Source organism: Engystomops pustulosus, chromosome 10 (assembly GCF_040894005.1).
Source record: "Engystomops pustulosus chromosome 10, aEngPut4.maternal, whole genome shotgun sequence".
NCBI classification, from domain to species: domain Eukaryota; kingdom Metazoa; phylum Chordata; class Amphibia; order Anura; family Leptodactylidae; genus Engystomops; species Engystomops pustulosus.
Window position 1 is genome coordinate 61,264,392 of NC_092420.1, and position 27,605 is coordinate 61,291,996.

General features: G+C 40.2%; 1 protein-coding gene across 1 annotated transcript in view; it reads left to right on the plus strand.

Annotated features, from left to right (window-relative positions):
* The first annotated feature begins 2,085 nt into the window (after positions 1-2,085).
* Positions 2,086-27,605, plus strand: part of DNM3 (dynamin 3) — a 154,868-nt gene continuing 129,348 nt past the window's right edge. Inside the window, exons 1-9 of the mRNA XM_072129170.1 lie at positions 2,086-2,161; positions 6,762-6,916; positions 7,540-7,700; positions 8,519-8,654; positions 12,528-12,595; positions 15,945-16,083; positions 16,254-16,340; positions 17,796-17,866; positions 21,668-21,716. Coding sequence (XP_071985271.1) covers positions 2,086-2,161; positions 6,762-6,916; positions 7,540-7,700; positions 8,519-8,654; positions 12,528-12,595; positions 15,945-16,083; positions 16,254-16,340; positions 17,796-17,866; positions 21,668-21,716 — 942 coding nt within the window. The remainder of the gene's footprint in view (positions 2,162-6,761; positions 6,917-7,539; positions 7,701-8,518; positions 8,655-12,527; positions 12,596-15,944; positions 16,084-16,253; positions 16,341-17,795; positions 17,867-21,667; positions 21,717-27,605) is intronic.

Consider the following 27,605-nt stretch of genomic DNA (forward strand, 5'->3'; position numbering starts at 1 on the left):
TTCAGAACTGCCTCAATTCTTCGTGGCATAGATTCAACAAGCTGCTGGAAGCATTCCTCAGAGATTTTGGTCCATATTGACATGATGGCATCACACAGTTGCCGCAGATTTGTCGGCTGCACATCCATGATGCAAATCTCCCGTTCCACCACATCCCAAAGATGCTCTATTGGATTGAGATCTGGTGACTGTGGAGGCCATTTGAGTACAGTGACCTCATTGTCATGTTCAAGAAACCAGTCTGAGATGATTCCAGCTTTATGACATGGCGCATTATCCTGCTGAAAGTAGCCATCAGATGTTGGGTACATTGTGGTCATAAAGGGATGAACATGGTCAGCAACAATACTCAGGTAGGCTGTGGCGTTGCAACGATGCTCAATTGGTACCAAGGGGCCCAAAGAGTGCCAAGAAAATATTCCCCACACCATGACACCACCACCAGCCTGAACCGTTGATACAAGGCAGGATGGATCCATGCTTTCATGTTGTTGACGCCAAATTCTGACCCTACCATCCGAATGTCGCAGCAGAAATCGAGACTCATCAGACCAGGCAAGGTTTTTCCAATCTTCTACTGTCCAATTTCGATAAGCTTGTGCAAATTGTAGCCTCAGTTTCCTGTTCTTAGCTGAAAGGAGTGGCATCCGGTGTGGTCTTCTGCTGCTGTAGCCCATCTGCCTCAAAGTACTGTGCGTTCAGAGATGCTCTTCTGCCTACCTTGGTTGTAACGGGTGGCGATTTGAGTCACTGTTGCCTTTCTATCAGCTCGAACCAGTCTGCCCATTCTCCTCTGGCATCAGGCATTTCCGCCCACAGAACTGCCGCTCGCTGGATGTTTTTTCTTTTTCGGACCATTCTCTGTAAACCCTAGAGATGGTTTTGCGTGAAAATCCCAGTAGATCAGCAGTTTCTGAAATACTCAGACCAGCCCTTCTGGCACCAACAACCATGCCACATTCCCCATACGGTTTGAACTGCAGGAGATTGTCTTGACCATGTCTACATGCCTAAATGCACTAAGTTGCCGCCATGTGATTGGCTGATTAGAAATTAAGTGTTAACGAGCAGTTGGACAGGTGTACCTAATAAAGTGGCCGGTGAGTGTATGTCTACTGATAATAGGTAAAATCACAAATTTTCTCCTCTTGTACTTACAAAAATTACCTCTTTATAGATAACACCACCACCCATAACAATTCATCATTACATCACTACTGACAAAAGATGGTCACAGCTTGTCTCCTCCCCCCTCCCTGCACAATGACCTCTATATAGATAACACTGACCCATCATTACATCACTACTGACAATAGATGATGTAAGAGCTTATCTCCTCCCCCTCCCTGTACAATGACCTCTATATAGATAACACCGACCCATCATTACATCACTACTGACAATAGATGATGTAAGAGCTTATCTCCTCCCCCTCCCTGTACAATGACCTCTATATAGATAACACTGACCCATCATTACATCACTACTGACAGTAGATGATGTCACAGTTTATCTCCTCCCTCCATACATTGACCTCAATATAGATGACACTAACATAGACCCTAATGTCTTGGTTCGAATGATGAGTAGTTAGTTACTTGTCCCCAAAAGATAGCCATTAGTTTTCCCTGTGATGACATTGTAGAGATATACAGTCTGTATGTCACTGTCTGAATGTGTGAAGTCGGTTTTAGTTGGGGCCTGATCATGACCAAGGTTCATAAGGGGTAGGGATAACTCACAAATATCTTTCCAAGTTCCAAAATAAGTGTACTTTAACAAAAATTATTTTTGTGGGAATCTTTTAATTCTGAAAAAAAATCTTAAATTATATGAAAACATCCATGGCTTTCATGCCACAGAATACCATTACAATATTAGTTCTGATATGACATAAAAATATGAGCTGCATCATGGTGACACGCTGTGACTTATTCCATGTTGTATGTCACCTCCATCACTTCTAGGATTATCATCTACATTTGGACTGAATGGTTATCTTTGCACTGGGTAGTTTCATGTGAATGAAGCTGCAGCCTAACATCAGAACAAGAAGAGTTTTGTCTCCGGTCCCTCTGCCTCATAATGACTCCAGAGATGCATTTATATTCACACGCTGTGCTGCCGACCCGCTCATGGCTTTCTCCAGTCATTGCTCAACGTAAGTATTTTATTCCATTTCATGGGATATTTCTTAAAATGCGCAACATCAGGATTATTCTGATTAAGCAATTTAATTTGTACATGGTGTTTAGTCACTTAAATTTATACATAGTGATGTTACATGATGAGTCTTAGGATTTAGTAGTATTATATGGTAAGGGGCAGTAATACGGTTTTTGTTTTTCCATTTTCCACCAAATATTCCTCATTCAAAATGATTTTTTAATATACTTAAGGAAAATAGTGATTTTCATCAGGTATTTTATGATAGATGACCTATGAAAAGGTGTCTACAGGGTAGGTTACTCATATACTGTATAGTGTCAAGATTTATGTCAAATTTCCATATTGGTCCTTTCATAATAAAAATGTAGGCTTAAATACAATTTGATTCACTAAGATCATGTGCCCGATATCCTGCATGTGTCGCTTGCCCGCTCAGGTCCAACAGAGTTCACCTTCTTTTAAGTGGTGCATGTAAGTGCGTTGTCCTGCAACACAATTGGAAAGTTAAATCCGGAGCTCAGTCGGATTGTTGACGGCACGTCAGCGCAGCGCAACTGGCATGCGACACAATCCCAGTGCAGACACCTGTTAAATACCTTTCCAAGCCATGCAATCCCAGAAAAAGGTGCAAAGTCCGACAAAAGTGAGTAGCGCGAGCCTTAGTAAATGAGCCCCATTATGACATGGGAAGACAATGCTACAAACTGAGGATCCTTATGGTTAAGAGGTTAGAGTAATGTCTAGCTCAAAGCGTTTGTAAACCCCTAAAAAAAAGGGCATGCTAACCCACGTGCCTCAAAAATGATTCAAAACATAATAGAGGGAAATTATCAAGATGTGTGACAGAAATAATGAAGTAGCACAAAGCCCTCCACCTATCCCTGTCTTCTTGACAACCGCCCTAAATGATGGCCTCCAATATTCCATACACTAAGTAAGGTGCGGGGAAAGGGGAATGGAGCACTACAAGAGTCAGCAAGCCCAAGGTAAGTACCAGGATTGTTTAAATGCAAGACACCAGGCGCTGGTTACTGATCATGCACTGATCAAAGCGGTACATGTGACCACAAGCTAACAGGTATACGTCAAAGTCCAAATAAGAAGCCGTGGAATCGTCAGGTATATCCAAGGGTCTAAATACAGAACAATCCAACAGCAAACAGATTCACAGCCAAGTGAGCGGGACTCTTAGGGTGATGCCACACGCTGAGCTTTTAGACCATTTTAAAGCATGCGTTTTTAATCTGTTTAAAAATGCATATGTTTTTGTAATGTTTACCATGTGTTTGGCTGCTTTTAGTCTGTTTCACAGCTGCCTACACTTCTAGAAATGAAGATAAACAGGTTCACAATAGCCAAATGCATGGTAAACATGCAAAAACGCATGTGCAACATCCCCCACCGGGGCCTAGCCTTTTCTTGGGGCCTGGAGGCAGCCGGGGCCCAGAATACCGGAGTGGTTGGCGGTTGCGGCTTAGGCACGCTAGTGTCACAGTGCTTGGTATGGGGACCGGAGGGCTGTCCTACAGCCTGGCAGGTCTCCAGCAGGTGGTGTGTGCAAGAAATATGGAGGGAGAGGCTGATGTACTGCTTCTCCCTTGGGCAACCCTCAAGTGTCTGTAACATAGGTCCCAGGGTAATGGATGGTGAAGCCCGTGGTGGTAGACAGCCGTATCCAGGGATCAGACGGAGGTAAGGTTGTGCAAATCAGCACAAATTCAGTACCAGAAACAGCAGAGTCTGGTGGTCGTGGAGAGGTGTCCGCAGGATAAGGCACCAACCTGATAGTAGACGCAGGCTGGGAGAATTGAGATGGAGCGGTGTCCAAACTGTGGAAGTTGCAGCTCTGGATTAGAGTCTCCTGACTCAGTTCCTAGGATTGGTTTCTGTTGTGACAGCACTAAAGGTGTGCTGCACACACTGGGGCACATGTATCATAGTTTCAGCTAGGCAAATTGTCAAATTTCAGCTGTTTTTGCGCCATTTAACTCTGTTCTTTTTCAAGTATGCCTTGTCTGCACCTCTATGCAGTGTGCCTTATGTATCATTGTTTTTTCAGATGTTCCGTGCAACATTTCACTTTTTTTGCGCCTTTTTTGGCGCAAATCTGCACCTGGTCCAGGGCAGGTGCAAAGGAAGTTTTTTTTTTCATGGTCCCGATTTTAACATATAAATTGGAATTATTTCACATGCTTTAACTGTTTAACATTTTGCACAGTAACCTCTTTTGTCAAAATGCTTAAATTTTAGCATTTTTTTTTTATTGGTTGCTTCTAAGGGTGAGGTCACATGTAGCGGTTTAATTGCATATTTAATACATTTTGAAACCAATTACAGCAGCTGAGGAGAGGTGATTTGCTTTATTTCATTACTGTTAACATTTGCATTTACAAAACGCAATATAAACGCCATGTTAACTCATGTGTTAACATTGCGTTTACTATGCGTTTTGTAAATTCAAATGTTAACAGTAATGTAATTAGGAATATTCAATCCACATTGTTGTCCACATCATAAAAAAACATCTTGCTATTTTATATCAAGACGATATTCTATCTAAGATTCTAGACAAAGGAGTACGGTACGTTTCAAGGAACGCACCATCCCTGGGTAAAATTGTGGCTCCCAACATGTTTATTCTTTCCCAACCCAAACCTACTTGGCTTTCTTACAAGGGTAGTACCACATGTGGTCATCTCCGTTGCAGTATATGCAAATATATCACCAAAACCTCTATTTTCTCATCTTGTGTCACCAAAAAATCTTTCCCTATCCATACTCACCTTAATTGCATGAGCGATCATGTTGTTTATTTAGCTTCTTGCTCTCTATGTAATGTGCAGTATGTGGGCTGTACTATCAGACCGCTTAAAAAACGCATCGCTGAACATATCAGCGGTGCTACTAAACATCAACTTACCCTTTCTTCAGGCTTATCGGGATTGTCCAGACACTTTCTGGAAACCCACAGTGGTGATGTCTCCACTATGTCCGTCATTCCCATTGAACGTTTACCACGCCCCCGTAGAGGTGGAGACTGGACCAGACAGCTACGGTCACTTGAAGCTTTCTGGATCCTCTCCCTCCAAACAAGGTTCCCACAGGGTTTAAATTATAAGAATGACCTTATGTATCTTTACTAATCTCTTTAATCTGTGGTTTTCCTCTAATTTACTCATTTTTGTCTGTTTTTTTCCTTCTATCATGCTCCGTGTGTGCATTCCTACAGGCTCCGCCTAGTTGTACCATGTGACTCTTCACATACATTTAAATAGTTGTTTCATTATCCATGTGTCAGGCTACGACTAAGGGCGTTTTTTCGCTCGAAACGCGTCAGTTTTTCTCTTCTCATGGACGTCCATTGATGTTTTTAGTATGATATATTTCTAAATAAAGTGGATTTTTATACCTATTTTTGCCTATTGTTGGAAGCTGGACTACACTTCTCTTGTTTGCTGTTTCCTTCTGGCTCCCCAGCCCAGGTGTCCGTGCAGCCACGATTTGTCCTTCATATCTGAATATATTGGTGAGCTGAAAAAAACATTTTTTCTTTTTTTAATTAGGAATATTACCTCTCCTCAGCTGCTGTAATAGGTTTCAAAATGCATTAAAAATGCAACATGTTAAATCCCAAATTAGCAGTAGTGCCCACTCCTGCATATAACCCCCTCATATGGCTTGTGTCCTCACCAGTATATAACCCCTCACATGGCTTGTATCCTCTCCTGTATATAACCCCTCACATGGCTTGTGTCCACTCCTGCATATAACCCCCTCACATGGCTTGTGTCCTCACCAGTATATAACCCCTCACATGGCTTGTATCCTCTCCTGTATGTAACCCCTCACATGGATAGTGTCCACTCCTGCATATACCCCCCTCACACGGCTTGTGTCCATGTGGATTTGAGACATTTGCAACGAAAAAATCTCAAAAATAAGCCAAAATTTGCACCTGCCAGGACCGGAGAAACTGAACATGTATCACAAGTAAAAAGACAGGATCATACATAAGGTGCAAAAACTAGCCACCAAAAATCTCTAAAATGCACCTCAGAGAGACCAAACTATGCAACATGTGCCCCACTGTCTCTCTGTTCACTCTGACAGCAGGTCTGGGCTGCTGCTCTGTGGAAAGACCATGAGGTCTGGACTGGACCATGTGCAAAGGGGTTTTATACTCCCCCAGGTCAGTTGGTAGCACCTCTCCAATCACAATTCAGTTTACAATACAGCCACATAATTGGATAACATCTTACACCCATTTAACTATTGCCTTTCCAGGCAGAGGTAGTGGTGTTGCACATGCGTTTTGGACTGAAATCCAACGTGTGGCATCACCCTTCACGTGGGTCCGGTTAGGAGGGAATGTATCCCTTTAGTAAGTACATTGAACTAGAGGACAGGTTTTAACCCCCACCTGCCTCTCAGCCTCCTACTACCAGCGCAAGACAATAAACAATACATGTACTATGCTTTCTTCTCTGCGGATCTTAACTTTAGTTGGAATTGAATTGGAAACAAGTTGATTTAATCTCTGTCTTCTGCAGATATTGTATCTTCCAAATGTAACTGTAATGTAATGTTTACAGCTTTTTGGCTATTTGAAGATATTGGAGTGATGAATCGTAGCCAAAAAGATATTGATGGTAAGAGGATATGCAAGCCGTGTTGTAATTGTCATCCAGCTTACAGAGACATGGCGGATCATCAGCGAACAGCACATCTCCATGAAGCCATTGCTCAGGTACTATAATGAGCTCTAGTTATTCAAGATCTGATGCTGTAAATGCACTGCTTGTAAAATGGCAATAATAATGGCCTGGTATCCCGACAGTCCTGCAGAACTTACAATTTGCAGTGGAGACTTTATTGCTGGATCTTGTTGGTCCTGGATTCTGCAGCAGCAGCCGAGTGCTGAGGCAGAAAGGCAGATGTGATGTGGCCACAACTGAGATAGATACGTGAAGAAAATAGTAAATTATGTCACCCTTGGCTTAGTGCTACAGTGTTACAGGGCCGCTGCAGAGAATTTGATGGGAAGATATTTACCGAAAAAGCTCCTAGAGAAAACTCAGGTCACCCGAATTTTACCGTTTTGCGCCGATTTTCCCTGAATTTCCCCGGGATTTTGGCGCAAGCGATCGGATTGTGGCACATCCGCGCTGGCATTCATGCGACGGAAATCGGGGACGTGGCCGTCGGAAAACACGCCGGATTTCGCCACGTGTGGCCTCTCCCATAGTTTGGGTGAGACAACTGAGTATTAGAAATCAGAGTGTGTGGATAGGGAAAAAGATGAATAAAAAAAAGAGTTTATGTAACGTTTGTTGAAAGTTTAGAAAATAACTATATTCATCTATTCTGTAGCCTTGTTCTACAAAGGAGCAGTCCAGCAACCAAACACAAAGTGTACAGGTAGAATACGGGAGCACGCCAGAAAGGCAGACACTTTCTTTGGAACATGATCCTGAGGCTGGGAAAAGTATTATGGCAGAGGGGCCCTTAAGGAAGACCAAAGCTTTGTTAAGGTAAGTACCAGCTTTGTTCTTATTCTACATTTCATGTGACTTTTACTGCTTTGTCTGATGTTCATAAGAATGGGTAATCGAATAAATAGCGCAATATTAAAATAACGCAAGTGAAAGGACAGTTTTGTTTGGCAACTTTTATAACTGTACAACTATTGAACGACTGAAGCTATGCGCACCAATATATTGAATTAGGGCTTTCTGTTGGACATTTTTCTATAAAATATTGTATATTAGTAAGATTTTGAGAACACTTGCCAGTATACCTCATGTCTGGCCTGATCTCTGCCTAAGATCCGGTCTTCATGTCATCAATGTTTCATCCGCTGCACAATAGTAAGGGAAACTGCACATAGTTTGCCCTACTATTAGTAAATGTGGCCAAATATGTCCACAATCCTTTGGTTCACTAAAACCATCCTGTATAACATAACTGAAATTGTACTGTAACTGACAGTAAACAGGTAGTGACCCCACTGTGCCCCCTAACTGGTTGGCCCTCTGAACAGGGGCATTCTAATAACTGAGTTTATAACTCTTCATGTTGATAAGCTAAGAAAGGTGTTGTTTTTTTTTTAAATTGGGTCCTTTTAATGTTGAGTAACCACAAACCTGTATGGAATGGCCTTCAGGTGCCAAAAGCATGTCCGATTACGTTATACTTTTTTGTACTTTATTGCATTTTATTGTTGCTGGGGCGTTTTTATGTTCTGGTTATTTTACAGTGAACATCAATGATGGACATACCATATGAATCAAACAGAACGATATAAATCTGTATTTATGATATTGATCTGGATTTGCGTAATATTTTAAAGGCTGGTCCAGAATTTTGCTCTTGATTTTGAGAAACGAATTGGAGGATCAGGACATCACGTGGATACATTGGAGCTGTCAAGTGGCGCTAAGATCAATCGGATCTTTCATGAGCGCTTCCCGTTTGAGCTAGTAAAGGTATAGACCTATACTAAAAATCTTTAGGGTTAAAAATAAAGGCAATTTATATAACTGTGATCTATGCTGCTGGTGATAAACCTCTGGATTACATGTACATTCATATTAACAACATTTTAATCGAAGCTTATGCTAAACCTTCAACTACTAGACATCATTATAGCAGTTTCTGTTATTGTTATAGCAGTTAGATTCATATTAACAATGTTTTAATTAAAGGCCTATCCTAAACCTGCAGTTACTAGCAATTGTTATAGTTACATTCCTGTTATCTATGATCCAGTAACAAGAAAGTTTGATTTTGTGATATGTTTGCCAATATATAATATACCAATAATGGTCTCCTAGCAATATAAGAGTCCAAATATTATAAGATAAAAACAGCTAATGCTATTTAAATGGTATTGGTAATATAGTCCAAGTGATAAGTTTGTGAATTGTAATCTTTTGCAATCAGGACCCTCCTTCCTTTTTTTTTTGATCAAATAAATTTTTATTGAAAACCAAACATTAGTTTTCCACTTTTTTGCAGTCAAACAACATAAACATTACAACAAAACCCCCCCAAACCCCACCCCGCTCCCTCCCTATCACTGCTTGGTGGGTGAATTGTCCATACTACAGTGTAAACCATGCAATCGCATAAAGTCCATAGCAGATGATGTTCATCCTTTGACAATATGAGGTCCGCGTAAGGGTCCATCCAGAATATCCTTAGTCCTAATGGACTACATAAACAGTCCCATAAAGCTTAGAGCAAGTGGCGATATACACAGACATACATCATTTAGTAATAATAACAATTTGAGATGAGAGTACTATCCAACAATCGGAAGGTCATACATCTTTACATATGTTATCCGCCCTATTAACTGTTAGCAAGACAATGATGGCAATCACCTTACAATGCTACTAATTATTCTGTCTCTAGTAAGAGTTAAAGGAGCCAATCCTGGAGCATCAAGCCATGGGCCCCATATGGCGTCGAATTTTTTCAGGGAATTACGCTTTTGATAAACAAACTTGTCTAGTCGTAATAAGAGATTGGCCCTAGAAATAAATTCAGAGATTTGTGGAGGCTCAGTATCCTTCCAGTGGAAAGCTATGAGCTTTTTAGCTACATATAGCAGTCGCAGCACTGCTAGTCTATGGCTCTCAGACAGTTGCAGCTCCCACACATACCCTAAGATAGATATAAGAGGATTACGTGTTATAGTTGTGGAGTACGTTTGGTCGATCAAATCAAGAACTTCTTGCCAGTAACGACGCAACCTGGGGCAGTTCCACATCAAGTGATTCAGATCTGCACCAGATCTATCGCACCTGGGGCAGCAATCATCACCTCTGTACCCCATCTTAAACAACCTAACAGGTGTAAAATATACCCTATGTAGCAAGTATAAGTTAGATAACCTCTGCGCCTCGCTGACCGAGACTCTAGGTGCCGATTCCAAAATCTCTTGCCACTGATCTTCAGTAATGGTTCCCACATCTTTCTCCCACTTAGATTTTAAGTCTGTAGGGGATTTTTTAATATGGGCATCCCTTAAATATGAGTAGTTGATTGAGATTATACCTCGCGTATCTCCTGATTTATTTATCATATCTATTACTATGTTATGGGCTGATTTTTTTATGGGCTGTGAGCGTTCCTGTTGGGTTATCGCATGTCTCAGTTGAAGAAATTGATAGAAACATGAGTGTGGAAGGTTAAATTCTGAGCGCAATTGCTCAAAGGACTTTAAGGACCCTCCTTCCTAATGCTGCACCTTATTACTACCAGGAGTGTAACTACAGGGGTCGCAGCCATAGCAGCTGCTATGGGGCCCACAGTGTCAGGGGTCCCCGACATCTGGGGTATTTGGTGTGAATATGCTATATGTATGTATTTGTGATGTGTATATGCTCTAAATGTGTTTGCATATGTCATGTGTATATGCTGTATGTCTATGTATATGATGCATGGGTATGTATGAGTGTATGTAGTTTATGTATATTTTTTAAGGGGTAAGTGGGGCCCCATTCATAAATCTGCTATGGGGCCCTTTCTTTCCTAGTTATGCCACTGATTACTACCTTATAATCTTTGTACATCGATCTCATGATCTGTAAAGCGCTGCAGAATATGATGGAACAGACCAGCAGGAAGCATACAATTCTACCCGGGATCTGAAATGATCACCATTGAAAAAATGGTTATGTGGACATCCAGTGTTCTGCAAAGCAAGAAAAGGTCATTGCAGCCGCTCTGCGGCCCCTTTATAAAATATACATTGAGGAATAGGTTTTCTAAATCAGTTAATCATGGGGCCAAAGATAAGTGTCCAAAAATGGACTTAGAGGGGTTGTCCACTTTAAGCACATTCCAGCAAATAATTGATATTGTTGGAATGATACTATGGAATTGATACTATGATACTATGATATTTCTTGTGTAATGAGAGGTTATTAATTTTTCCAATACCCTTTCTGTAACAATTCTTCAGTTTCCAAGATCTTTGCTAATTGTCAGCTTGCTGACCTGCAAATGGAAGCTTCATTGTTTGCTTCCTGTAGATAAACATCGGTCCAAGGTCATGTGATGTCACACAGGTGCAAGGCTCCTTATAACACACAGTATAACAGTCTAACTGTTGGCTGTAACAGTTATCAAAGGTGTCTGTAATGAAGCTTTATTGTTCATCCTGGTTCTTATGACAACCCAACATTTTTTTTTTTTGATCAAATACATTTTTTATTGAAAACCAAACAGTAGTTTACCATTTTTTTGCATTTAAACAACATATACAGTACAGCAAAAACACCCCAAACCCCTCTCCTACCCCCCCTACCCCTGCTTGGTGAGTGAATTGTCCATGCTTCAATGTATACTATGTGTTCGTATATAGTCCATGACAGATGTTCTTCCTCTGAAAATATAAGGTCCACAAAAGGGTCCATCCAGGATATCCTTAGTCCTTGTAAGCTACATAAACAGCACCATAAAGCTTAGAGCAAACAGCGATATATACAGACATAAACCAAAAACAATTGGATAAGAGTGGTAACCAATAATTGGAAGGTCGTAGATCTTTACATACACTATCCGCCATATTATCTTTTAGCAAGACAATGATGGCAAGCACCTTACATTGCCACTAATTATTCTGTCTCTAGTAAGAGTTGAGGGAGCTAATCCTGGAGCATCAAGCCATGGGCCCCATATGGCATCAAATTTTTTCAAGGAGTTTCGCTTTTGGTAGACAAACTTATCTAGTCGTAATAAGAGATTGGCCCTAGAAATCAATTCAGAAACTCGTGGAGGCTCAGTATCTTTCCACTGGAAAGCAATAAGCTTCGTGGCTACATATAACAGTCGCAGCACTGCTAGTCTGTGACTCTCTGACAGTTGCAACTCAGACACACAACCTAAGATACATATAAGAGGATTACGTGCGATAACTGTGGAGTACGTCTGATCGATCAGATCAAGAACTTCTTGCCAGTAGCGACATAACCTGGGGCACTTCCACATCAGGTGGATCAGGACAACCCAACATTTTTAAAATCCAAAAAAATTTTGGCTAGGGCTAGAGCTCCGACTTACATACAAACTCAAATTAAGAACAAATATCCTATCTTGTACGTAACTGCCTGTATACTGGAAAATGTAAGAACTTTTCATTACATGAACAATATTAATTATTTGCTGGAAGATTCTTATAGTCGACAACCCCTTTCAGTCAATAAAGTTCAGTGCGCTTGAGCCTAATAGAGTCTAGTTTATAAAAAACGGATAAAGTGCCATTTTTACCATAGACATAAAGTATAAGTATTATGCAAAATAATATGTAATAGCATCTTCACACGTGTTATGTTTTCCATATTATTTAGATGGAGTTTGAAGAGAAGGACCTGAGAAGGGAGATTAGTTATGCCATCAAAAACATTCACGGCATCAGGTAATTGGACTTATTATCACAGCTGTCACTGTTCATATAGTGTGAGAATTTTTTTTCATAGATGTTTTCCGGGGTTGTGAGTCTATGAGCAGTGCACATTTGCAGGCTCCACTTCGGGTGATTAGCATGACAAAGGTATTGGTCTCCTCTGATCACAATCTACTTATTGGCCATGTTATTATGTGTAAGCAACCAAACTCCTTAATATTCTACACTGCTACCCTGCACCCATCCATCATATGTCACTCAAGTTATATGTCACTCTGCTTCCTGCCTTACATGAGGTTTAGATTTTTACTCTTACATTTGTAACCCATGTTCACTTCCTGTATTTGTTGCTCAAATTTATTGGATCAGTTCTGTGCAGACAGAAGGAATACAACCCCCATAAACCTTTTAAAAGAGTTTTTGGTCAATGTAAATATGGAAAATATATAAGAAACAACTGATCCTCATATCTCCCAAATTCCTGATTCGGACCCTGATTCTCATATCTCCCAAATCCCCCAATGCTCCAGCTGAAATGCTGTCTGGTTCCCTAATACTGATGTTTGGATATTGACTTTCAGTCAAGAGGGTGCATCAGTAATCAGGGGGGCAGCATTAGTTACATTTTTTTATGCTTTTTTACATGATGAGGGATTTTTTATGGGAAAGCTGGTTATTTTTGGTTTAACTGTTATTATCTTATTTTTTTTTCACACAGAAGAGGTTTTGATCAGCCAAAACTGATCATTATGATTATTGTATTATGGCCAGCAGCATTACTGATCAGTGTATTATGGCCAGCAGCATTACTGATCAGTGTATTATGGCCAGCAGCATTACTGATCAGTGTATTATGGCCAGCAGCATTACTGATCAGTGTATTATGGCCAGCAGCATTGCTGATTATTGAATTAGGGCCAGCAGCATTACTGATCATTGTATGATGGCCATCAGCATTACTGATCACTATATGATGGCCAGCAGCGTAATTCATACATCTCCCAGAGGAACCCAACAGAGAGTTAATAGCATCAGATTCATGACCTGCACCTGGCTGCTATCATAATGCGTCTATTATAGCCATGGCCACATGGGAATACTTGTTACCAATGCAACATTGCATGTTGCCTATGTACACTTTATATTGATATATACATCAATAAGTGGGACTAGGCCCAGGTAGGGGCCAATATGTCCTAAATTCTTGAAAAAATATCTCTTTTGTATATGTCTATTGTTAGTAGCATACTGAAGTGTGCAAAGTACAGTGAAATCTTGGATTACAAACATAATTCTTTCTGGGAACATGCTTGTCATCCAAATTGCTTGTATATCAAAGTAAGTTTTCCCCTAGGAATCATTGAAACCAATATTATTGGTTCCACAATGATCAAATACCTTGGATTGGAAATTTAGTCATTTGTAGTGCAGCTTCTAGACCCTTGATTTATTCTAATTCTTAAACATTGTGGTATACAATTTTGTGAGAGAGGGAGGTAAAGTACAATACAGTACAGTACGGGCATATTGCAAAGCCCCATCACTATGACCCGTGGTCGGCGCTTGCACCGATCGCGGGTGTTAACCTCTTCCCTGCGGCCGGCAAAGTTGCCGGCGGCACTGAAAGCATGGCAGTGCCATCTTACCTCCAATAGTCGCTCCCCAGAATGTCATCGGGGGGCGGCAAACAGTTGCCATGACAGCCTCGGGTCTTCGTCAGACCCGAGGCTGCATGGTTACTGCAGATTCGTTACAATGAGCTAGTGGCTCATTGTAACGAATCATAAGCAAAAACACCATATACAGCAATACAGTTGTATTGCAGTATATGGTAGGAACGATCTGACCATCTAGGGTTAATTTACCCCAGAGGGTCTAAGAAATAGTAAAAAAAAGAAAAAAAGTTTAAAAATGTAAAAAATTCATAAAATATTAAAAATCCAATTCCCTAGAACTGATATAAAACATAATAAACAATAATAATCACAAACACATTAGGTATCGCCGCATCCCAAAATGCCCGATCTATCAAAATATAAAACCGGTTATTGCCTCCAAAACGGGAATTGGTTCCCAAATGTCCAAAACTCAACTTTTACACCTTTTTACATGACATAAAAAAATGTAATAAAAAGTGATCAAAATGCTGCACAGTCCTCAAAATGGTAGCAATGAAAACGTCGGCTAATTTCGCAAAAAATGACACAGCACACAGCTCCATACACCAAAGTATGAAAAAGTTATTAGCGTCAGAAGATGGCAACATTTTTTTATCCTTTTTCGTACACATTCGTTTAGTTTTTGAAAATGTATTAAAACTCAATAAAACCTGTATAAATTTGGCATCAGCGTGATCATGCCGAACCAAAGAATAAATTAGAGGTGTTATTTGGAGCGCAGAGTGAAAGTCGGAAAAACTGAGCCCACAAGAACGTGACGCACATGCCCTTTTTTTCAATTTTTCCACATTTGGAATTTTTTCCTGCTTCCAAGTACAAGGCATGGAATAATAAATAGCAGTAAAATAGCGTAAAATTTGTTACGCACAAAATAAGCCCTCACACAGCTCTGTACACGGAAAAATGAAAAAGTTATGAATTTTTGAAGATGGAGAGCGAGAAATGAGCGGGAAAACCCTGCGTCCTTAAGGGGTTTAAGGGGAGCTGTAATTGGTTGCCATGGGCTTTTTGATAGCTTGATAAACCTGCTCCAATAAGTTCAAATGGATCTGTTTTCTTCACTGCCACCTGACCATCTTGACAACGTGTAAGCATCTGTAGACCTGTAGTTATCTTAAATGACCAGCAGAGGCCAGCAGCAGTTTTAATGGATTTCCCCATTTTAGACCACATCTTGCACATTATGTAAATTACATACATCTAAAATGAGCAGTGCAATTTAGGGAATCTATCAGTGGTTATTTTTTAACATTTGACAGTGCTATGTATTGGCTAGATCTGTATAACCATACCGTTGTGTAAACACCTACTATGTGTGGCGCTCTCTCCCATGACGTGCCATTATGTCACACGTCATTAAGCAGGGCGTTGTTCTCTGTTAAGTGTTAATGGGCACCGTACATGACCACAGGTAGCAATGGCCTGAAGCAGAGTCTATGATCTCTATGGAGAGATCTTTATTCTTTATTAGTTATTATTATGTTTTATTATTATTTTATTTTTTATATTGTATTATTATTATTATTATTATGTTCCATAATCCTGTCTGTGAAAATTGTCAAATTTAGTACTTTCTCATAACATAAACATAAAAAATAATCCCACAAAGGGTGTTCTACAAAAAAAAACTTGGCTTAAAAAAAATGATCTCTTGATATTGTATGTGTCATTTTGATTTCCAGAACTGGGCTCTTTACCCCTGACATGGCATTTCAAGCAATAGTGAAGAAACAGATTGTAAAACTGAAAGGACCTGCTCTGAAATGTGTAGCCCTGGTTATGCAGGAGATCCTGAGCTCTGTCACTAAATGTATGTCTAAGGTATGATATAGCCTTTTTATCACTGTATCACAACTCATGACTAGTAACTCAGCAGGGTTTATACCATAGACGCCATTAACCCTTTACTGGTCTTGCATAATGCCCACCTGTAAGTAAAGTCCCAATATAAAAAATTGTATATTAAAACAGCTTTTTGTGTTTCCCTTTAGTTATCTGACTATCCAAAACTCAGAGATGAAACAGAAAGAATATTAACTTTTTTCATCCATCAACGAGAAGAGAAAACCAAAGAGCAGGTATGTATGTGTGTATGAAAAATGAAATACATATAACATGTAGAGCGTTGCTACACAAGGGTCTTCCCTGTAAAGAAGACAATTGCAGACCATAGAACATTCATTGTTAAAGGGGTTGTCTGGTTTCCACAAATAAATGTTATTGCTTGTAAAATGAAGAGTCATACAATTTTGTAATATATGTTGTGTATCAATTCTTTATCATTATCTAGATCTCTGCTTGCTCTCATGCTATAGGTAGACAGATCCATGGTCATGTGATGTTAGTATCACATTAAGTAATCAGAGCTATGTAATATAACGAGCCGTGCAGCTGTGTGACATCACATGACCATGGATCGGTATTTTTCCACTTCTTCTAGCTTCCCTATGAATGACAGCAAGCAGAGATCTAGATAATCACAAATAATTGATACAGAAAGTATATTGGCAATTTGTATAACTTTTGATTGCACAAACAATAACATTTCTTTAACAATGCTGAAACATGACTTCTTAAACACAGTGGTCCATGTATTAAAGAAAATCTACAATCAAAGTCAAGCATGATAAACCTGGGACATTACTCATAGATCCAGGCACTGTGACTGGTAATCTTCTTATATTTGTTATCCATGGCCTCCTTCCTTCTAAAATCAACTTAAAAAATTATGCTAATGCTACATTAGCCCGTCTGCAGTCTGACTTTACAGACTGTTACACTGTCTCACTATTCCCCTGCATGTGCGGTGAACAGGAAGTGCTCACTGCACAAGTGCTGATGAAGCGGGGGCGGGTGTAACAGCCTGTAAAGCTAGTGGGGCCACCTTGTTTCTGGCTCAGTTCCTAATCAGTGAATTCTATAGTAGCTCCAATAGGTTCCCATTGTCTCCACACGCTCCCTATACTGATGCCGAAATCCCCCTGTTTATCAAAAATGCACCAATGCTGAGCATCTGTGTCACCGTACACAACTTTCCCCATTGTAGTTCCAGACTGTTCCTGACAAAAATGACCATCCCTATTTCCGACCAAGAATCACTGGTTATCTCTCACACTTTGCTTAATTGGCACTGCAAAGCATGACAATCCATATGCAGACAAACATTATATACCGTACTCACATAAACTATATACACACCCTGCGCAATATACACACATATAGCATATACACACATACGGATTATTTATTATACGCTAACATTTGCGATTATTTTGGGGCTTCTATGCTACTGGCCTGGTGCAGAAGCCCTGTAAAAATACCCGCCATTTAGCAGAAACATACATACACTATATATACACACCATATATACACACATACATAACATACAGCATACACATCCCATATACTCATTGCATATACACATCACAAATGCACACATACACATCACTAATACACAAATATACCATAATAAATCATGATTTACTTTATTATTATTATCGTTGTTACTAATTAATTATTTATTTGTTATAAAGGTGCTACTACTGATTGATATACAGCTATCATACATCAACACCAACCATGAAGACTTCATTGGCTTTGCATAGTAAGTTATAGTAAGTTATTTTTCTCTTTCTGGTATATAGAATAGTTTGTTTTTCAAAAGCATTATCCATTTAGGAAGGAAAACCTTTCAACTTAAATGTAAAGAATCATTCTTATTATGATAAATCTAGATCAGATTGACAACTGGCTGGAGGATCCTATCCAGGTTGTGGTCACCAGTTATAAGTGGTGTTCCCCTGGGTTCTGTGCTTGGCCCACTACTATTTAATATATGTATTAATGATATAGAGGTAGGAATTAATAGCACTGTGTGTATTTTTGCAGATTACACCAAACTGTGTAGTGTGATACAGTCTATGGAGGATGTTCATAGGCTGCAGGGTGACTTGGACAAACTGAATGTTTGGTCATCCACTTGGCAAATGAGGTTCAATGTGGATAAATGTAAGGTTATGCACCTGGGGGCTAATAATCCAGAGTGTAAAAATATGTCCTTGGGGGAATAAATCTGGGAGAGTCCCTTGTTGAGAAGGACCTGGGGGTACTAGTAGATCATAAATTGAATAACAGCATGCAATGTCAATCAGCTGCCTCTAAAGCCAGCAAGATCTTGTCATGTATCAAAAGTGGTATGGACTCTCGTGATAGGGATGTAATATTACCACTATACAAGGCACTGGTTCGGCCTCACCTTGAATATGCTGTCCAGTTCTGGGCACCGGTCCATAAAAAGGATGCCCTGGAGCTGGAGAGGGTTCAACGTAGAGCCACAAAAATGATAAGGGGTATGGAGGGTCTCAGTTATGAGGAAAGATTAAAATAATTAGATTTATTTAGTCTTGAAAAGAGATGACTAAGGAGGGAGGTTTGGTCCATTTATTTATAGATATAACTTCAAGAAGTCTAAGTGCCTTTTTACATCTCCATAACATTGGCGGTTATGTTATAATATGAATTGTTTCTCTTACATTCCTTCCTTGGTTGAATTTGATGGACATATGTCTTTTTTGACCATATTAACTATGTAATTATGACAATGGATTGGAAGTTTTAGTTTTATTTAAGGCTACTGCTGATACCTAGTTTCAGGCAGTATGTACAATGTATTCATACAGAGGTTGTGCATTCAATTATACTTGTCTGTTTATGGAGGAAATACTACATGCAGATTTTAACCTAGATCCCTGTAGACGTGGCAAGTAATAAAGCTGTAGGGGGTTGTAAATGTTGACTTCTACCATTAGGCTGGGTTGAAATGAGACATCTTCACAGCAGAGTCCTCACTGTCTGGAGACAATGCACAGCAGAATAAAGCTCTTGCAATGTTTATGCATTATGTTTTTGTGGAGATGACATTGAGATGACATATGTAAATTTTCATGCTGCGGTATGTCAATTTATGCCTCAATTAAAGTATAAGACCCTAATAGGGTCACCAATATTGTACTTAGCCTGTTAATTTTTGGCACAGACTTAAGGTCAGGCAACAGAATTTGGGAATTCCTGTGATGTCCTTGTCCTGCTGGCACAGTCATTACTGTCTGCACACCACCTCTGTCATATTCACTATACGGATAGGTGTATTCTGGGGACATACGCACACCCCTCCAACCACTGATATGAAGGGGGCTTGCAGACAATGATAACTGTACGGCCCGCTCCATCCACCAGAATCCAGCAGGACATAGACATCACAGGAAGTCCACAGTCCTGCTGCCTGGGGGTCACGTGAACAATAGGCCCTGACAAACTTTACCTGGGTAAGTATTACACGGGTGACCTTATTGGGGTCTTAAACTTACTCTATTAACCTGTTTAATATAAAGGACCAATGTCTTTAACCTTTGCTGTGAAACGAGTAACACATGGGATATGCAAATGAAATTGTCCAGAAATGCTAATTGATGACTATGACACTGATCTAACTTAGCTGCCAGAATTTTAATATTTTGTTACTTACCTATATTGAGTCTACTAAGTGGCCCATTATACGACTTATAAATAGCAAATGTTACAATTCAAAGCCCTTTCAAAGGAAATCTTCCAATCTGGTGACATTCAGCTATTAGGTTGTTTTATACTTTTGTTTATCTAGATTCTGTATTATTAGATAATGTATCCCGATTATCTAGTTTGTCCTGATACTGAGACTCCTTGCAGGGCAGGCACATTTCCTAGCAGTTGTCTCTAGGGGGCGCTTCCTGCATTTGTAAGCAATATCCATAAACATAACACACAAAGTGAGTGAGTGTGAAAAGTTTATATACAGGAGATGAATTAAGATGTTTTACATGGTTTAACCTTGTAACATCTACATTACTTCAGACACTTATCATCTCTTATCTGCATAAATTCCGGATTTTAAAGGATTCCCACAGTAATGTATATGGGAACTTTCAACATCATTGCCATATTGTTATAGCTGTATGTCAGGCTTGGACTCACAGACAAAACATTTTATTGCTCTTACTAAAGCATCAGAGGTAGAAGAAATTACCTTCCATATTAAAGAAAGTGATAACATGTTCTTCAGATATACTCAAATTAGAAAGAAAACATTGATTTTACTATTTAGATTATTTCTAATTACAAATGGAAAAAAATAACTTCTGATGGAGATAAAATTTTTGTGACTATTTAAATGGTATATTTCTGTAGCTCCACCAATTCCAACACTGATAGAGGAGATGATGTTTAGTTTACTGGGTGCCAATGCTCATAGCACCAAGGGTTCAGCAATTCCAAATGGGCCAGAATCAAGGGATGCAAACAGTCGTATACAGAATTTTGTTAATTTTTTTAGAAGGTGGATTTCAGATTCAGAACATAATTGTTTGGGCATTGTGTTATCTCTAGTGTTAAAATGGGTTTTCTGTGAATTCTGGATAACCTCTTGGAGCACCTTGGACAGGGGTAATAAAAAATAAATAAAAAACCTACCAGCTCCCAATTTTTTGTGCTTGTACTGCCAGTCTCGACTGCTTCCGCTTCAGCCAAACCTTGGCCTACTCTGTGACGTACCATCATCCAAAAAGGCCACTGATAGGTCATAGTGGGTCAGATGACATCTCCCACACTAACGTTTCTGAGCAGAAGCTGAAGACCAGAAGTACTGGTGCCACTCCACCCATCCATCCTGTTCCAATGCATTTGGAGGCTGATGTTTTAGGTGAATTGATACATTTAAAGTTCTACAAGATGGGCTAGCTTAACATCTGAAGTGTTAAAATGAATAGAAAGCACCTACAATATGAAAAGTAGATGCCCTGGGCATTGGTTGTCATGAGGCCTCTACAAAGAGAAATTAATGTGGCTTGCAGGCCTGTTTCTGCTGTACATACCGACAATCCAGACCTTCCGCCTCATGTATTATTATTGTGTAGCACAAATAATAATTTCATTTTTTGGTGCACATATAGTACTGACATGTGCCAAATAAATTTCATCTTTGCACCACATTAATCCAGTACAGTGTAGAAACGGACAGCTATTTGGAAACACCACAGGCGTATCCTACGACACAGGTAATAAATCCCCATCTATGTATCTAGAAACAGAGTAGAAAAGGGAAGGAACTGAGCTGAAGATTCCAGAGTATGTCTGCAGTTGACATGTTGATGAGTCAGCAACTTTCTTGCAGGACATGAAGAAGATGCTTAATGATCAGCTTTCTATTCCCATTACCTATCGGCAAGGAATTGTATACGATAATTCCTATGTAGCAAGATGTATTGGAAATTGTGAAAATAAGATAAAATAAGAATAGAAAATATTATAAAAATTAAATTCAAAATAAAACTTGACATTTTACTGATGTCTAATATTCAATGTCATTTGTTAGTGCACATCAAGGAGGCAATCTACAGAGGAAGAACTCGACGGGCAATCAGGTAAGAATTCTGCTTTTTAAAAAGTAGAAAATGAATATTAGTTTTTATTTCATATTCAGGTTGTGAAAAAAAAATAATTTGTGAGCATACTGGAATTGTTTAATCCCACCCCCCCCCCCCCATTTATCCATAGAGTTTTGTGTTATTGATATTAAATAATTCCCATTTTAGTCTTTTTTCAGTATATGTTGACATTTTACTATGCTTACTTGCTCCATTCTCCACTGCTGCGATCTGTGGGACGTGTCATTTGGCTACTACTTTTGCACATCAGCAATTTGTCCCAGGATACTTTTCTGAACATCTTTGCTCATTGATATAAGATGAGACACGTGTCCTGTCGGACCTGGCCTGTTGATATATTAGATAAATGGCCATTTTGAATGTTACATGCAGCAGTGTATTTCTTCCCCATTGTTGCTATATAGGAAACTAGCTGTAGATCCCAGCTTTGCCCAGGATAGTAAATAACTGCTCTTAGCTATAACAAAATAGAATTGGTTAACAAAAAAAATAATATATATCTATCTATGCATCTATCTCTCCCTGTCTCTCACTAACTCACTCTCCCCGCCTGTCTCTAACTCACACTCACTTGCTGTCTCTATGTCACTCACTCATGCTCCCTGCCTGTCTCTCACTCTCCCTGTCTATATCTCAGTTACTCTCCCCGCCTGTCTCACACTCACTGTCTGTCTCTTTGGAGACATCCGTGTAGCGTTTGGTCTGAACGACAAGCCTGGCTGCTGCATTAAGAATAGATTGTAGAGGAGAGAGTTTAGTGAGTGGAAGATTGATTAGTATGGAGTTACAGAATTCTAGACAAGAGTAAATCAGCACAACAATTAGCATTTTAGAAGTTTCAATAGTCAGAAATGGTCGGATTCTGGAGATGTTTCTGAGATGCATGTGGCAAGAACATGCAAAAGATTGAATATATGGTGAGAAGGAGAGGTCAGAGTCCAGCACACCCCCAAAACAGCGGGCCTGCTGCCTCAGTGCTATAGTCATCCCACAGACCAAGATGGAGAGGTCAGGGTTAGGTAAGTTAGTAAGATGGTAGAAAGACAAGGCGTTCAGTCTTAGATTAAGTTTCAAGAAGAGAGAGGACGTGATGTTAGAGACAGCGGAGAGACATTCGCTAGTGTTCTGGATTAAGGCAGGGGGGATGTTACGTGCAGAAGTATACAGCTGGGTGTCATCGGCATAGAGATGATACTGGAAACCAAATCTGCTGATGGTCTGTCCAAAGGGGGCAGTATAGAAGGAGAAGAGAAGACGACCTAGGACTGAGCCCTGAGGAACCCCGACACTGAGAGGGAGATGAGAAGAGAAAGATCCAGAACAGGAGACACTGAAAGTGCGGTCAGAGAGATAGGAAGAAAACCAAGAGAGTGCAGTGTCCTTTAGGCCAATGTCATGAAGCATCCCGAGGAGGACCTGGTGGTCCACAGTATCGAACAATGCCGATAGATCCAGAAGAATGAGGAGTGAATAGTCACCTTTGGATTTAGCACTGAGGAGATCAATGGAGACTTTATTAAGAGCAGTTTCAGTGGAGTGCATAGAGCGGAAACCAGATTGCAGAGGGTCAAGGAGGGGGTTAGCGGAGAGATAGCGAGTTAGTCGAGAATAGACCAGGCGTTCCAGGAGTTTGGAGATGAAAGGGAGGTTAGAAACTGGTCTGTAGTTAGTAGCACAGGATGGGTCCAGTGAAGGTTTCTTTAGTAAAGGGGTGACAACCGCATACTTGAAAGCACCAGAAGAGAGAGAGAGATTGAAGATTTTAGTGAGGTGAGACGTGACTGCTGGGGAGAGAGACTGTACCAGATGTGAGGGGATGGGGTCACTGATGCAGGTAGTGGGTAGAGCAGAGGAAAGGAGCCTGGGCACTTCTTCCTCTGTGACTGGCTCAAAGGAAGAGAGTGAACAAGATAAGGTATTTCCTGACAAATACAATCAATTTTATCCTTAAAGTAGGCGGCCAGATCTTCAGCCCCAAGGTCTGTGACAGGTGGCTGCACCTTTGGTGTTAGTAAGGAGTGAAGAGTATCAAAGAGCCTTTTGGGATGGTCAGAGAGAGAGGATATGAGATTAGTGAAATAGACCTGTTTAGCAAGGTGAAGGGCAGAGTTATAGGTATTTAGTATAAATTTGAAGTGTAAAAAGTCTGCAGATGTGCGCGATTTTCTCCACAGACATTTGGCAATCCTGGAGCACTGCCGAAGGAAATGAGTTTGTTCGGTGTCCTAAGGTTGCCTGCGTCTGTGTTGAAAATTTCGGATAGTGAGTAGTGCCATCACATCTAGCACGCTTCTGACAGTATGATTATAGTGATTAGTAGCCAGGTTTGGACAGATGAAAGAGGAGATGGGGAACAGTGCAGACTGTAAGTTTTCTGTGAGTTGGTGAGTATCTATTGCACGTGGTTTCCGGTATGAATGATGGGTGGAAGGATTGTGAGAAGGTGAAGGATTATTGAAAGTAAAAGAAAGGAGGTTATGGTCTGAAAGTGGAAAGGAAGAATTGGTAAAATTAGATATTGAAGAAGGTTGGGAGAAGACCAGATGGAATATGTTTCCCTCATTATGAGTGGGGGAATCGCAGAGTTGTGAAAGACCTAGAAAAGTAGTTAGTGCTAAGAGCTGAGAGGCAGGAGGGGAAATGGGAGAGTTAACAGGGATGTTGAAGTCTCCCGTGATGATGGTTGGAATGTCACAGGATAGAAAGTAAGAGAGCAAGAGGCAAAGTGGTCACCGAACTGATAGGGTGAGCCAGGAGGACGCATTTTATAATCTGTGGACATGCATATTTATAAAAGTCCAGTTAAGAACTGGGCAACAGAGACACATATAAGTACTGTAAGCAATGGTACTGTAAATCACATCTTCTATTGCAGAGAGTGAAAATACATAGATCTTTATAACTCATTCTGTATTAATCATAAGAGCAGCTATCTATATTGAAGTACCCTCTATATCATAAAAAGGGTCATTTCTGCTCCATAATTAAAAATACATTTATGTGAAATCTGATGTGGTTTATCAGACATCTGCAAAACTCTTCGGCTGTGAGTGGTTAAGATGAATACACATGTAAGTATTTAGGAGGCCCACGCTGAAAATATCTTTAAACAAGAACATCAGATTTGGATACATCTGCTGGATTACCCCCTTCAAATACACTTCCTTGAAAGCTTGTATTACAGTGATCTACTAGTATACCCAGGTTCTATTCAACAAGGGAATCTCCCAGATTTACTCCCCCAAGGACATATGTGGTCTGTGGATTATTAGCCCCCAGGTGCATAACCTTACATTTATCCAATTAAACCTCATTTGCCAAGTGGATGATCAAACACTGAGTTTGTCACCCTGCAGCCTATGAACATCCTCCATAGACTGTGTCACACTACACAGCTTGGTGTCAGCTGAAAAAATAGACAGAGTGCTATTAATTCCTACCTCTATATCATTAATACATATATTAAAGAATAGTGGGCCCTAAGCAGAGCTCTGGGGTACACCACTTATGGTATGATCAATATGACCTTCCAAAATTCAGTTCCACTTCAGTTATTCAGTTCCACTTTAGCCTATAGAAACATTGGGGTGATGTATCATTGTTTTTTTGTCTATGTGTGGTGTTGTTTTGGCGCAGTTGTGGGGCAAATGCTGTTTTGCGACTTACCATTGTGAATAAACAAAAGATAACAAATAATACCATGTCCTGGTACTCATTTTTACTGTGCGGTAATATCAATGGATCAAAGCTTAGTCCGTAACTTCTCAGATGCATTTTTGCCTTTGATCTTTTATAAAAATGACTGTCGCTGTTTTTTAATGAACACATGGCCTATACAGAAGTCAACAAATCCAACAAAATGTATAAGGGGATCTACAGGGTGTGTGCCCCCGTTTTCTGGCATACAAGGCCTTTAATAGACATAAGAAATAAAAATTGCTCCTATTTTACCACTTGCACCACATCTACATGGGGTGTGCCCAGGTTCATGCTCCGTATATGCACACTACCTATAGTGAGCAGCAGAAACTAACGCAGGCTATAGAACAATTCTACATCATGCCGAACCTGGCATAGAACTGCCCCGCCGCATGCAACAGCAGGCTGAGTCACCTGATAGATCCATCACCGTCAAGGGAGCAAGGGGACCATGTGCTAGCATACGATACATTAACCCTCAGATTTTTATTAGTGGGTTAGTGTGTTAGTGGGTTTACACAGTCAAGTTTCAATATTTGCAGATGATACTAAGCTGTGTAAAGTAAAGTAAATAAATACTGAGGTTGGTAGTTTAGCATTACAGAGGGATCTGTGGAGGCTTGCGGAGTGGGCAGAGAAATGGTTTGATGAGGTTTTATGTAGATAAATGTAAAGTTATGCACTTGGGCCCTGTAAGCAAAAAGTATAATTATGTTCTAAACAGTCAATTACTTGGTAAAACTGGAGCTGAAAAGCACTTGGGGATATTGGTAAATGGTAAACTTAATTTTAGTGACCAGAGCCAGGCGGCTGCTGCTAAAGCAAATAAAATTATGGGATGTATCAAGGGAGGAATAGATTCTCATGATAAAGACATAGTTTTGTCCTTATACAAATCCCTGGTCAGACCACACATGGAATATTGTGTACAGTTTTGGGCACCAGTGTATATAAAGGACATAGTAGAGATGGAACGGGTGCAGAGGAGAGCAACCAAGATTATTTGGGGAATGGGGGGATTAGAATACAATGACAGATTACAAAATTTGGGATTATTCAGTTTAGAAAAAAGATGACTGAGGGGAGACCTCACTACAATGTACAAATACCTGAACGGACAGTACAAGGATCTCTCCAAAGATCTTTTTATACCTAGGCCTGTGACCAGGACAAGGGGGCATCCTCTACGCCTAGAGGAGAGGCGGTTCTACCATCAACATAGACAAAGGTTCTTTACTGTAAGAGCAGTGAGACTGTGGAACTCTCTGCCGCAGGAGGTTGTTATGGCCGACTCTATGTACATGTTCAAGAGAGGCCTGGATGCCTTTCTGGAGAGAAAAAATATCACGGGTTATGGGGATAAAACATTTATTTAATTCTTAAAGGTTGGACTTGATAGTCTATGATACCTATGAGTCCAAATAATTCCAAGTTAGATGCTTAATAATGCTTAAAGGAGATGTTCATGGTTTTAATATTTTTAAGGGCCAAAATGCATTAAATAACAAATTAAATTTAATAACAAATAAAATAATTACATTTTCTAACCTTTTTTCACCCTGACAATCCAGCAATATTACTTCAGCAATAGTCCTGGTCTCTTAAGATACAGTTGGCACATGTCCACTGCATCAGCTGTGCTGTGGCATTCATTACTTACAGGTTCCCATCACCAATTGTACCAGTAAGTACAAAACATCATGGCTCAGGTGTAGTCACTGACCAGTAGCATCACTCAAAGGGGTTGGGTTGGCCAGGGGGCCAAAACATGCATCATGTTTTCTGTAATGTGTCTAAGGCTACATTCACACGATGTATGCATACCCGTAGCAAAGTACGGTGGGCATACATCGGCGGAGAGGAGGAGGGGGAGAGCACCTCTCACCCCACCCCTTTTCCATAGCTTAACATAGAGCCTGGTGCTGCATTATGTCGAAAGATAGGTCATGTCCTATCTTTCTACAGGCTATGGTACGGTGCCGCACGTGTGCTGCACTAGACCGCTCCCGTACAGCGCCGTGAGGCCATTGTGATGTATGGGGGGTGTATACACGCCGTATATACGTCGACCATATATATGTCGACCGTATATACGTCCCCCATACGTTCCTGTGAATGTAGCTTTAGTGTGAAGCCAGAATATTGGCCAATTTGGCAATATACATC